The sequence below is a fragment of the Tripterygium wilfordii genome, chromosome 2 (genome assembly GCF_013401445.1).
Source record: "Tripterygium wilfordii isolate XIE 37 chromosome 2, ASM1340144v1, whole genome shotgun sequence".
Taxonomy (NCBI): Eukaryota; Viridiplantae; Streptophyta; class Magnoliopsida; order Celastrales; family Celastraceae; genus Tripterygium; species Tripterygium wilfordii.
In genome coordinates, this window is record NC_052233.1 from 7,301,741 (window position 1) to 7,313,920 (window position 12,180).

General features: G+C 38.1%; 1 protein-coding gene and 2 pseudogenes across 1 annotated transcript; all 3 read right to left on the reverse strand.

Annotated features, from left to right (window-relative positions):
* Nucleotides 1–2,265: 2,265 nt before the first annotated feature.
* Nucleotides 2,266–5,878, reverse strand: LOC120010708 (annotated as a pseudogene).
* A 1,712-nt stretch (nt 5,879–7,590) lies between these two features.
* Nucleotides 7,591–8,479, reverse strand: LOC119981156 (metallothionein-like protein type 2). The gene is made up of 3 exons (XM_038824197.1): nt 8,319–8,479; nt 8,075–8,155; nt 7,591–7,980 (listed from the first exon to the last, which is right to left on the reverse strand). Exons 1-3 carry the CDS (start codon nt 8,369–8,371, stop codon nt 7,890–7,892), a joined length of 225 nt encoding a protein of 74 aa, XP_038680125.1. The 5' UTR covers nt 8,372–8,479; the 3' UTR covers nt 7,591–7,889.
* Nucleotides 8,480–9,443: 964 nt separating this feature from the next.
* Nucleotides 9,444–11,606, reverse strand: LOC120010715 (annotated as a pseudogene).
* Between the last annotated feature and the right edge of the window lie 574 nt (nt 11,607–12,180).

A 12,180-nucleotide genomic window follows, 5' to 3' on the forward strand; every position in this document is an offset into this window, starting at 1 on the left:
AGAAACAAAAAAAAAAATACAACAAACATATGATACTATCACACATAGAGTAAATGTTATTTTTGTCCACTAACAGATAGCTCCTGGTACAACTCAGTTACTGACATTCCAAACATTTCACTTTGGCCACCCATTTTACAACAATGTTCCATGATCAGGTTTTTTATTAGTTCGATTAGTTGAAGTGCTGACATGACATTACAAATAAAATAAAAGTCATTTTTTAATTAACATTTACATATGTGGGAATTTTATTAAAATGTTTTTTTTTTTAAAAAAAATACACATAGCACATACACCCCCAATAACCTTGTGTGTCAAAGAATTTATTCTGTAAAACGCATCCATGCCGTTGCTGTTCAACAACAGAACCGCATGCGCAAATGGCTGCCCTCCCACACTCCTCAAATCCATGTACACCAGGTGAGATCCATATAGATCAGTATTCAGATTAATTGCAGAGATGTCCATCATGTACGGAGTGTATGCCTCATTTGGATACAATTTAATCCCGGCTGTGTTCTTGATGAAGTGGGCTTTTGTTTAGCAAGCCCATTTGGGAATGAAAATTGGCTGCAATTTGGTTTGGTTAGTACTCAAGGCCCAGGCCTAGGCCCATGAAGTTAGTAATCTCTTCCTTACAAGAATGGTAGTGGCTTACGGGAGAAGCAAATTTGGATATTTTGATTAAGGACAATGCTAGAGATCCCCAAAATATCACCTTAAAATTCCCTTAAATCTATGTGGCATTAAAAAAGTTATTGATTAAAAACACACTTGTAGGACTCACTTCACATCCAACACTCTACATTAAATAAGAGTTTTTGGGAGTCTCAAACATTATTCTTTGATTAAAGTTTAGGTTTTCTTATTCTCTTTCTTGTTTGGGTTCTTCAACCTTTTACACAGGTGTCAATCGAAGCTTGGGGTTTTGCCCCGTTGGTTTGTAATCCCCTTTACCTTGATTTTGGTATCTTCTTCTTTGTATATTTGAAGGTGTTAGTGGCCATGGATATATATATATTCGCTGGAGATTAGTTAGATTTTATATTGTGAACAAATATGTGGAAAGATCCTCTTAATGTTAGATTTTGTTATTGGCAAGTTATTGTCTTTCAAGTAATGGATATCAGTTTCTTTCATGAGTTGGTTGCCTCATTTGATTATCTTTGCTTCAGTTCGTGAAGAGCAGTACCAGTTCTCTCCCGGACCTTAAAGAGAAGCATCTTTTGGCAATTTGGTCGAAATCTCCAAGTACTGGTCCATACACACCAAATCATTAATATGGGTTAGATGGATGATAGCTTGAATCGAAGAGAACTTGCCCATCTAATTTTCTTTTCACTGCGAAGCTAAATGGGTCAGTATTATAGCTAAAGATGAAATCAGAGCGAGGGTACTCTGAAGCTGTAATTGGGTTCTTTGTGGATCTCGCTATCGTTTTCTTCAAAGCTGGAGGTGAGACATAGTGGTGCTATTGATTGACCTAAGTACCTAACTAACAAAAAAAATCTGGTCGTAGAACATTGTTGTAAAATGGTTGGTCAAAATGAAACATTTAAAACGTAGAACTGAGTTTTAATATGACATATATGTCAGTGGACGAAAGTAACATTTACCCCTCAAACACAACAACAAACAAAACACAATATATTATTGAGTTTAGTAATTGGAACTAAAGCAGCTGTACCTCACTGATCAAATCAAACAGAAGCAGGTGAACACAAGTAGGTAAGATTGGAGAGTCTCAGCCCGTGGACTCCTCCCCTGCATCTTGGGTCAAACTTAATTTTGACACGGTTTCTATGGCAAAATAGCAAATCGCTCGGCAATTGCAGCTATTGGTCGGGATTTGTGGTTGAAATCACATTCACAAAGTGTGTTCATGAACCCAGAAAAGAGAGTGACCGTGGTCTCTAGTCAATGGAAAGAGTGAGGTAACACGACAACAGCAAGGAGATTCATTAATCATATCGTCTGTTACAGTTCAAGCTTCCATGGACGTCCACAAAGCAGCGACGCATAATTTAAACAAGACACCCACTTTGATCATGAAGACAGCAACAAATCCTGGCTAAGGACTTGAAGAAAGCCATGACCTTCTTATTTACAGCAAACTTGACATAAAATACCAAACAAGAGGTGCATAAGTACTTTTTTGATCCCCTCATTTCCTTATAATTAATTATTCATAAGATCCATATCTGCTTTGTGGACACTCCGAGTCTTTCTTCATTTGCAGTTGCATGGGTCGCAGGTGCAGTCTGAGCCACATTTGCAACCATTCTCTGCACCAAGGCTCATCTCAGAGCTCTCAAAGTGTCTGCAACATAGACCAATCTCAATTAATTCCCACAAAACCATCAAAATTTTACAAATTTATTTCATTAAAAACATATATGTGATGTGATCCATACGTCTTCACTGGTGCAGCGCCAATGATTATGGCCTCAGTGCTGGCCTTCTCTGCGAAACCCAAGTCAGGGTACATGCCGCATCTGCAAAAATACCATCATCAAGGCCTTAGTCACAGATAATTGGGAAACATTACACGCTTGTCTGGGATTGGGACAATTTTGTATGATTACCAAACACAAGACGAAGAGGTCATACAGAAATTATATTTACAGAGTAAAGCGGAGCAATCTTCAAACTAATAAGAAAAGGGAAAAAAAAATATAGATACCCATTGCAGCCACCATCGCACTTGCAGTCAGAACCACAACCACAGGAAGACATGTTGTTTCAGAGAAGAAGACTAAGACTTGAAAAATCAAATTCTGCCTCTATCAGATACTCAAGGATGTTCTGTTTCTATTAAGAAGTGATGTGAGCACCTATTTATAATGTGATGGGGGTTTTGGTTTGATAGATATCCACCATACACATGTATGAATCCTAGGTAGATAACGTCTTCGATTGTGGTACAGGTGCTTTGTGCATTCCCCCAATAAGACCTGACAAATCATCATCTATAATTATATACCTCTCATTGTCCGCTAATTAAAGATATTAATTTGTCTACTTTCATGTCCCTAGCCATGAAATAATCGATGACAGGTAATATTAATAAATATGGATTTCACATCTCTATGTTAATTTGTTGGTAATCCCAATGATACGTTAGTTTTAATTTATGGTGTTATTTTCAGAAGTTAATATCAGGACAAACTCGTAAATATCAACTTTAACACTACCTGCTCAAACTATTGATGTTATCAAAGGGATATTAATATTCAGGAAGAAAAAAAAAATCAAAGGAATATTAATAGTCTTTTAGCTTATGCAAAAACTATATGGGGGAAAAAGTCCACAAGAAAACTTACAAAAAATGGCTTTAGGATCATCTTCTCCTTTCAAATAGGTTGTAACTTGTAAGCATCCCAGTAGCAAAATGGGCTTCTTGTGAGTGATTGCAGCAACACCATAGCTTCCAAGACCAAAGGTTCCCATGATCACACAAATGGCACAAATTATTGTCTTTTATATGCTTATGCCAAAATGCTAAGCACCAATTTGGTAATGCAGCTCCAACTACTCAAATCAGAAGTCAAAAGAGGTACTTCCCGTGGTCTGAATATATGGGTGATCGCTTCCAGCTCAAGTAGCCACAACTTTGGTTGCAGTCTGCTCAAACATATAAAACTTGTAACTTGTAGCCATGTTGCTCAAAATAACAATTCTAATGACTAGACAAGTCACTAGAAGATTTATCATCTTGCCCCCTATGGTTGACAATCCATCCTCTTAAGCAGGGTTTCTTGATTACATGATGTATCAGGTGGCAAACTAATAAAGGATAATGTTATCCAAATAGTCTTTGTGATTTCTCACCATTCACAAGCATCCTTAAACCAGTCTTTAGCTCAGGTACCCCCTCTTCTCACACCGCACACACCGTATAACTTGATACCTCTTGCACCCTCCTTTGTAATTCTTCACACACCTCTTCAGCCCCTGCCTCATCTATTTTATTTGCCATAACCAAAGAAGGCCGATCAGACAGGCCCTCTTGATGGTATTCGAGCTCTATGACTAGATCTCTCAGCTGTTCCCAAGGTGGAAGACATCTTTTACCATCTAATGCAGCAGCAAAGTCTACCATGTAAGTCAAAACCTTCATTCTTTCAATATGCCACAGGAAAGCATGCCATAGTCCACCATTCCCTTGGGCACCCTTTATAAGTCCAGGAATGTCAGCAACTGTGAGAGAGAAGTCCTCAAAATTCAATTTCGCTAAGTTTGGTCCAAGAGTTGTGAAGGCATAGTGGCCAACAGAAGGCTTAGCCCTAGATATAGTCCCCAGAAGAGTACGTTTACCAGCATTTGGCATCCCCACCAGGCCCACATCAGCAATGCTCTTGAGTTCTAAGACAAGAACAGCCTCAGATCCCAGTAAACTAATCTTACGAGAGGCTGGATCATCATTTAATATTTCATGAGCATTATCCATAGGGCCTCCAGACCTTGTAACCTTAGGTTTCTTTGAAGCATTTGGAGAACAAACATTACCAAAGCCACCATCCCCACCACAAGCTATGACTATACGTTGTGCTGTTCTGTTAATTCCATGACATTATATTGTATCCATTGCACATCTTTCAACTCAGACTGAGTGGACTGATTCATGCTCTGTGATTCCTCCAAAGTTCTTCCAGTACAATATGATGAGTCTCCATTAACATGCACTGGCTCAACTTCCTCTGCTGCACTTGGACAGCAAGAATTAGCTTGTAGATCAAGTTTAGATGGCTCAGAATCAAGAGTACCAGGAAGCTCCCAGGGATCCATTTCTGTTGAAGGGCGATTTTCAACCTCAGATGGAAGTTCACTGTTTACAATATGAATTACAGTCCCAAATGGTACTTGGACAATCTTGAAAAAATAGAAGAACGAGTGAGCAAGGAGAATTTCTCGATAAATCGCTGCCTTCTATAATGGCCGAACACAAAATTCGACATAAGTTCCAGGAAAGTTAGAGAGCCGTGACCTTATCTACCTCTCGAGTTCCTACTTCCTATCTGATTTTTTGAGGTTCCATTACTCCCTCTTGTGGCATTCTTCATGAAAACATTACATGATTGAATATATTTTTTATGTGGTACTTTCCAAACAATTGCAAAAAAAATGGGTACATACAATGTGATGATGCAAGCCACTGAAGTCCCAAACTGCATAGGAACCTTCAAGAATCACATCACCATCTCCTCCACCATTTCCACCTACATTAACCTACATTACATAGATAAGAGGAGTGTAAACTGCAAAATTTTCACAAAATTAGCAAATGTTGAATGACAAGAAATGTTAATGATTGAAAATGTTAAGCCATTTGAAATTTGATGGAGAGACATTTTTAAAGGATAAAAGAAATGTCGCGGAAAAGTCCATTGCTCTAGAAAGCCAAGATTGGTTAAATATATTAAAACACTGCCATGGATGCTCCGGATTGATCGACAAAAAACACCAAAGCATACATTAAAATGATGGCGACTTTATGCAGTCATAGAGCACCCACCATCAGGTCTACCGCAGCGATCATGACGGCTACGATGCATGCTGTAACAACCATTTCCACAATCACCTTTTCTAGCATATAGCGTAAATTTGTCTATCATTCTAGACTCCTGCAGAAAGTATCAGAAACCCAAAACTAAGAAACCAAAGAGGATTTGAAGAACACAGTGCATATATTTGTGATTTGTCTGACAGCAGGCACAAGGGAGAGCGGAAGCTTGGCCAACCTGTAAAGGATCAGCCTTTTCCTGTTGTCCACAGCATCCGAGTGAGAATTCAAAGACAATAAAATCCACGGAGACTAGGAGGATTTGCTCAAGGCTTCTAAGTGCCAAAGTGGCTTTGCATAGCTTAAACACATACTGCCCTATTCCTTTCTCTCTCAAGCACGCCTCAAATGGTTTTGATGCCAGTACTGGCAACAAATACATGGCAAGAATTTTCAGAAGTCATCTGCGAAGCAAAGCAAATGAATATCGCATACTAAATCCTTCCAGAATCACAGAGAGGGTTCTACAGGTCTTCAGAAGTAACACTCAAATTCCACATCAAAATCACAAAATAAAGGATTCCACAGTCCTCCAAAAGTAAGGAACTAATTGTTCATAATTTACTTATTCAGAATGGTTAATCAAGATGATAGTCAAAGTTGGCAACATTCATTCTTAGATTGGATATTTGGATGGTCTCACAAAGTAATCACTGTTATCAACATGTCCTAGAAAGAGACCTCAAGCACGCGTACAAGGAAATTAGCTTCTTTACTTCAAACGGTTGATGAACTGGAGCATGTTGCCCCTCTCAGCTTGTAATCCCTTGTCGTTCCTGCTCAGGGCCGCAGAGCCCACTTACCGTCTCAAGAGCCTCTATCATCAAAGAGAATCACTTGCGGCACTGTTTCTTCTAGCTTCTGTGAGTCCGAAATTTTCCCAAGAAATTTATTAGGTGTTGGATGGAAAGCTGATCGAATTTAGTGGACAGAAGTGTTCGACGTATTGCCTGAAAGAGACCAGGGTTGCCAGACCTTAGGCTGGTCACACATACTATTTAACCCCTTTCAGCCCATAATCAATTTAAGCCCTTGCCCAAATTCAAACTAAGCCCTTTATGTTTAATGGCCTAAATTCTTTATCAACTATCTGTCATATCAAATGTAAATACAATCATGTCTATGATCTTTTTTTTAAAAAAAAAACCTACTGATATTTTCTTCTTCCTTATCTTATCTCCCTCAATTATATGACTTATTGGTTGATTTGTTTCTTCTTTATCTTGTTCATTTTCATCTATATCACTCATTCCGATGGATTTGTTCTTCTTCAATATTAAATATTGAACCCTCTCTTTCTTTAAGAGGTAAAAATTTATCAAGAGATCCGGTAAGATCGAACTCGTTTTTTTTTTTTTTTTTCTTTCAAAACTTAACTTATACTTTCTAGGATCATTGTGACCAAAAATCCCAATTTACACGACAGACAAAAAATAAAATTCAACAATCAAATGATACTTTCGAACACAACACCAAAGAGACAGTATATGACTGGTTCATTAATCGGAACAAAATCATATGAAGAGCAGCAAAGAAATCCTAAACTGGAAGCATCCACAGATCAAACAAATTTTATTATGCAACGCAAACCATATAAACACGTCGCTGACGTTGAGGAAGGAGGATGAGAGAGAGATAGCGAGCCAAGAGAAGGGGAGAGAGTTTGTAGTGTCCGCTTGAGTATGAGATGAGAGAGAGGGAGGATTTCTTCTTCTGTTTTTTTCTTTGATTTTTAAGTTGAAATGAGCTGCGAGTTATTGGTCAATTTTATTTTTTTTAAATTGGGCTTAAATGAGTTTGAGCTACCATAGAACTGGAGTAGTATTTTTTTTAAACGTATGGAGGAGCCTTGATATTTGGGCGCCCTAGGTGGCAACTTAGGTCGCTCCCGTCTCCACCTACAATAAATATCCTCTAATGACTGGTCTAGTTTTGACCTCAAGCTCACAGATTGCCAAGAGTGCCAGTCAAGAATATGGTTTCCCTTTGGGGCTGGACATGTAGCGTTGGTCAAAGAGAAGGGGTCAAGAGAAGTAGTCTGTTACAGTTCAAGCTCCCATTAATCCAGAAAATACAAAGCAAACTCTTTTCACATCCACAAAGCAGCGACACATAATTTAAACAACACACCCATTTCGGTCGTGAACACATCAACAAATCCCGGCTAAGGACTCGAAGAAAGCCATGACCGTCTTATTTACAGCAAACTATACATAAAACACCAAACCAGAGGTCCATAAGTACTTTTTCAGATCCTCTCACTTCCTTATTATTAATTATTCATAAGATCCATATCTCCTTTGTGGACGCTCCGACTCTTTCTTCATTTGCAGTTGCATGGGTCGCAGGTGCAGTCTGAGCCACATTTGCAACCGTTCTCTGCACCAAAGCTCATCTCAGAGCTCTCAAAGTGTCTGCAGCAGAGACCAATTTCAATTAATTCCCACAAAACCATCAAAATTTTACAAATTTATTTCATTAAGAACATATATGTGATGTGATCCATACGTCTTCACTGGTGCAACCCCAATGATTATGGTCTCAGTGCTAGCCTTCTCTGCGAAACCCAAGTCAGGGTACATGCCGCATCTGCAAAAAGACCATCATCAAGGCCTTAGTCACAGATAATTGGGACAATTTTGTATGATTAGCAAAACATAAGACGAAGAGGTCATACAGAAATTATATATTTACAGAGTAAAGCAGAGCAATCTTCAAACTAACAAGGAAAAGAAAAAGAAAATATAGATACCCATTGCAGCCACCGTCGCACTTGCAGTCAGAACCACAACCACAGGAAGACATGTTGTTTCAGAGAAGAAGACTAAGTCTTGGAAAATCAAATTCAGCCTCGATCAGACACGCAAGAATGTTCTGTTTCTATTAAGAAGCAATATGAGCACCTATTTATAATGTGGTAGGGTTTTGGTTTGATAGGTATCCACCATACACGTGTATGAATCCTAGGTAGATTACGTATTCAATTGTGGTACAGGTGCTTTGTGAATTCCCCCAATAAGACCTGACAAATCATCATCTATCATCTATAATTATATACTTCTCATTGTCCGCTAATCTGATGAAAGTTAAAGTATTTCACATCTCTATGTTAATTTGTTGGTAATCCCAATGATACGTTAGTTTTAATTTATGGTGTTATTTTCAGACGTTACCCATGAATACAATCCTCTGCCGATTAAAGAAAAGAAAGGGAAAAAAAAAAACATTCCCATGCCGGCAGATTTTGATATAACAATTAATTATACAAAAAATAAGATAAATCTTTTCAAACTAATGTCACCATTACTCATAATTGTTTATCATCATTTCGCAAGTAAAGCAGCAGCTGATGTAAGACAAAACCATGAAACGAAGGAAACCATCCACTACTTTCAAATAAACTGTGCTTCGTATTTGATGTATCATTTAAAGTGTTCTCAATCTTTGAAGGGTCCGGAGGCAATGCCTCCTGAAATTTTTGTCAGTTTATTTGTCAATTATATCTTTAAAAATATAGAAAATAACATTACATATTAAAATATTATAGAATAGATATAAGTAATTTGATATATCCATATAAAATTAAAGTGGACACATATAGGATGGACTTTATTCATGGTATGCGGTTTGAACGTATATTACTGTTGATGATATAAATCTCTAAATTTGAACTCTTGCATTGGCTTTGCTGAAAAGGTAATGTCATTTGGGTCCCACAATTAGAAAAAGAATTTTTTGACTTAGTTCTTATCCTACATTGGAGAAAACAAAGAATAGGAAGAGAAGTTTTGCTATAAAGTTAATTGTTCAAGGCTGTAAACTGATATTAATGAGGCCTGTTACCTATGTAATGTGAAAATTCAGTACAATCTGTAAGAGAAAATCTTCTATATTTCCAGTGCTGATCTATAAGTAGAACTTCTTGCCACCCTACAAACAAACAAGTTCATCTAATAAAGTAAACAACTCACGTGAGCAAGAAGGATGTACGCAAAGTATACCCCACGTGTAACATGTGGGGTGGATGTTTCAGGGCCATTGTAACTCTTTCATTGAGCCACATGCTCGCCTGCACAAGTTCATCTAATAAATCATCAAGAATCATATCTTCTAGATCGAATGCTACACATTCTGCTCACACATTCTACTTCTGGTTGAAGGTTCATCCAACCAGCGTCCCTTGCCAGGTCTCCACCTACAATATCCTCCAATGACTGGTCCAGTTTTGACCTCAAGCTCACGTACCAGATAACTCTTGCCCAGACTGCCTCAAGAATATGGTGTCCCTTTGGGGCTGGACATGTACGGTTGGTGAAAGAGAATGGCCTAGAGAAGTAGGTAAACCTCACTGATCAAATCAAATAGAAGCAGGTGAACACAATTGCTGCCAACCTCCTCTGAAGAGCGTTCAGGATGCAAGCATGTCTCCAATTCCTTAAATTAGGAAAAGTCCAATGGTTGTTCTGGTAAGTTCCACCTTCCAAAGTGCTCATTTCTTATAAAACCCGAAAGCTCGAGGACGTCTTTAACATAATTTAACTCAGCCTCTGAAACTTTGTCAAATCCCAGGGGCAGTAAGTTGCCAACTCTAGGTTGTGCAATGTCGTTCTCGCGGATTATTGTTCCACTTGATAAAGATTCAGAGCTCAAACTGTCTTGAGCATTGACAGAACATTCTGGCTCGTCAAAAGAATCGCACTTAGTATTCAACTCTGAACCTGAGAGATAACACAAAACTGTTATAAGATAATATATATAAACAAATACCGCAAGGGTTTGTTAAAGTTATAAGATAATATATCATGTGGAAGTAATTTGGGGTTCTCGCTAAATAATATCAGTAATCAGTTGCCATATACTCATTAAGAAAGCTAATCATTTCCCAGCAAGGAAAAGGTAGTCACAGACAGCTTTGGAAAAGACATTGTCATGTTTATATATCTTACTTGTTAAACATATATAAACATAAGTAGTGTCACTTGCCATCAGATATTGGAAGCTCTACTCTGTTGGTTATGTTTTCCTGAAAAGAAGTTCCGACGACTGATACTGAACTTGGTTGAGCAGCATCTCCGCAAGGCTTCATTGTAAAACTGGTTTTCTGTTCTTCATGATGACTTCTTTGTTCTTCTCTGATTCAAAAATATCGTCACCTAGTTCGTCGTAATTTCTACTCCCTACAAACCCACCTTCATTTTCAAAGCTCATACTACTTTGACTTCCTGCAGGCTCAAATTTTTCTGTACCTATGGGAACATTTTTAGACTCCAAGACATCATGAGTAACATTATCACCTATTGAATCACAATCTAGAGTAGCCCTAGTTGGCATCCATGATAGAGGAGCACCAAGAGATACCTCATTTGCGAAAGATGGAAGTGAGCCAAGATCAAGATCCGACAGAGAGAGTCTCCTTCTGGAAGAATTTAGAGTATGATCACCTGATATATACTTATATTCAGCTGTCAAGCTTAAGCTCTTAGAATGTTTCAAATTAGTCTCTTGGCTGAAACTGTACTCAAACAATTTGGTGTATCTATCCATTGATCCGTGTATAGCGGATACTCTTTTGATGCCGCAGAGATAATTATTGGAACCACCAGTCACATCATTCTGTTGGTTGCCCATTTCATCTCAGCAAAGGACAGTCCCCTCCAATTTCTCCATTTTCCTTCTCGCTTCATTGATATAACTACCTCTAGAAGGGACTCTGTGACGCAGCGCATTCTTAACAGAATGCCACCTCTTCTTCTTCCTCTCCCAAAGGACATGCTTTATTTTCCACTTAACACCTTTGAAATGGTTCTTTAAAAACGGATGCCACCCATGATTATTTAACTCCCCTGATGGATCCATAGAAGGTCTTGTTGCAGTTCCCTCCATATCACCAGACTTCAATGGTAGATGGAGGCTTCCGTCCAACAGCAGAGTCTCTTTTGCTAAGGATAATGTTCAAATTCCCCCAATCCTTTCTTACTTCACCAAGATGGTTGTCTGAACATAATTTTGATGGTCCAGACATCTGCTTGTACATGAATTCTTTTACAAGTGGTTCCCTCGAACTTTTGTTCCCTGTATTAGATTCCGTTGTTCTTTGTTCAACCTGGCAATTTTAAAAATTAGGCTACGGTCAGCTTGATTTTGCCAAAAGTAAATGAAACAATCTTTGCATTTTGTGATTACAATGAGCCAGCTACTATAAATATTGCCGGTGTGCATAATTTAGCTTGTTAGTATGCAATTTAAATGGTTTCCAACTTCCAAGAACTATCATGTTCAACAAACACTTACAAAGAAGAGGACTGCTTCAGGATCCATGAACCCTTGCTTCTCAGCAGCGTCATGCGTCAAGGAAATGGTTCTTGGATTTTTACAGCCTTCAACAGACCAAAATGTAAAGAAGTTTATAAGAATTATAAGGTGAACCAGATCATATGTACGAGAAAAATAATCAGACTAAACAAAGATTATCTATATTATCTATCTTCGCCCAAGGAATGTTCATTTGAAAAAATGGAAGCAAATTAATGATGGGCACTAACCAACATGCTTAGGATTACCATGTCAGCTATTTTAACAAAAGGACCTAAATCATCTTAGGAAGTTTTTTTCTT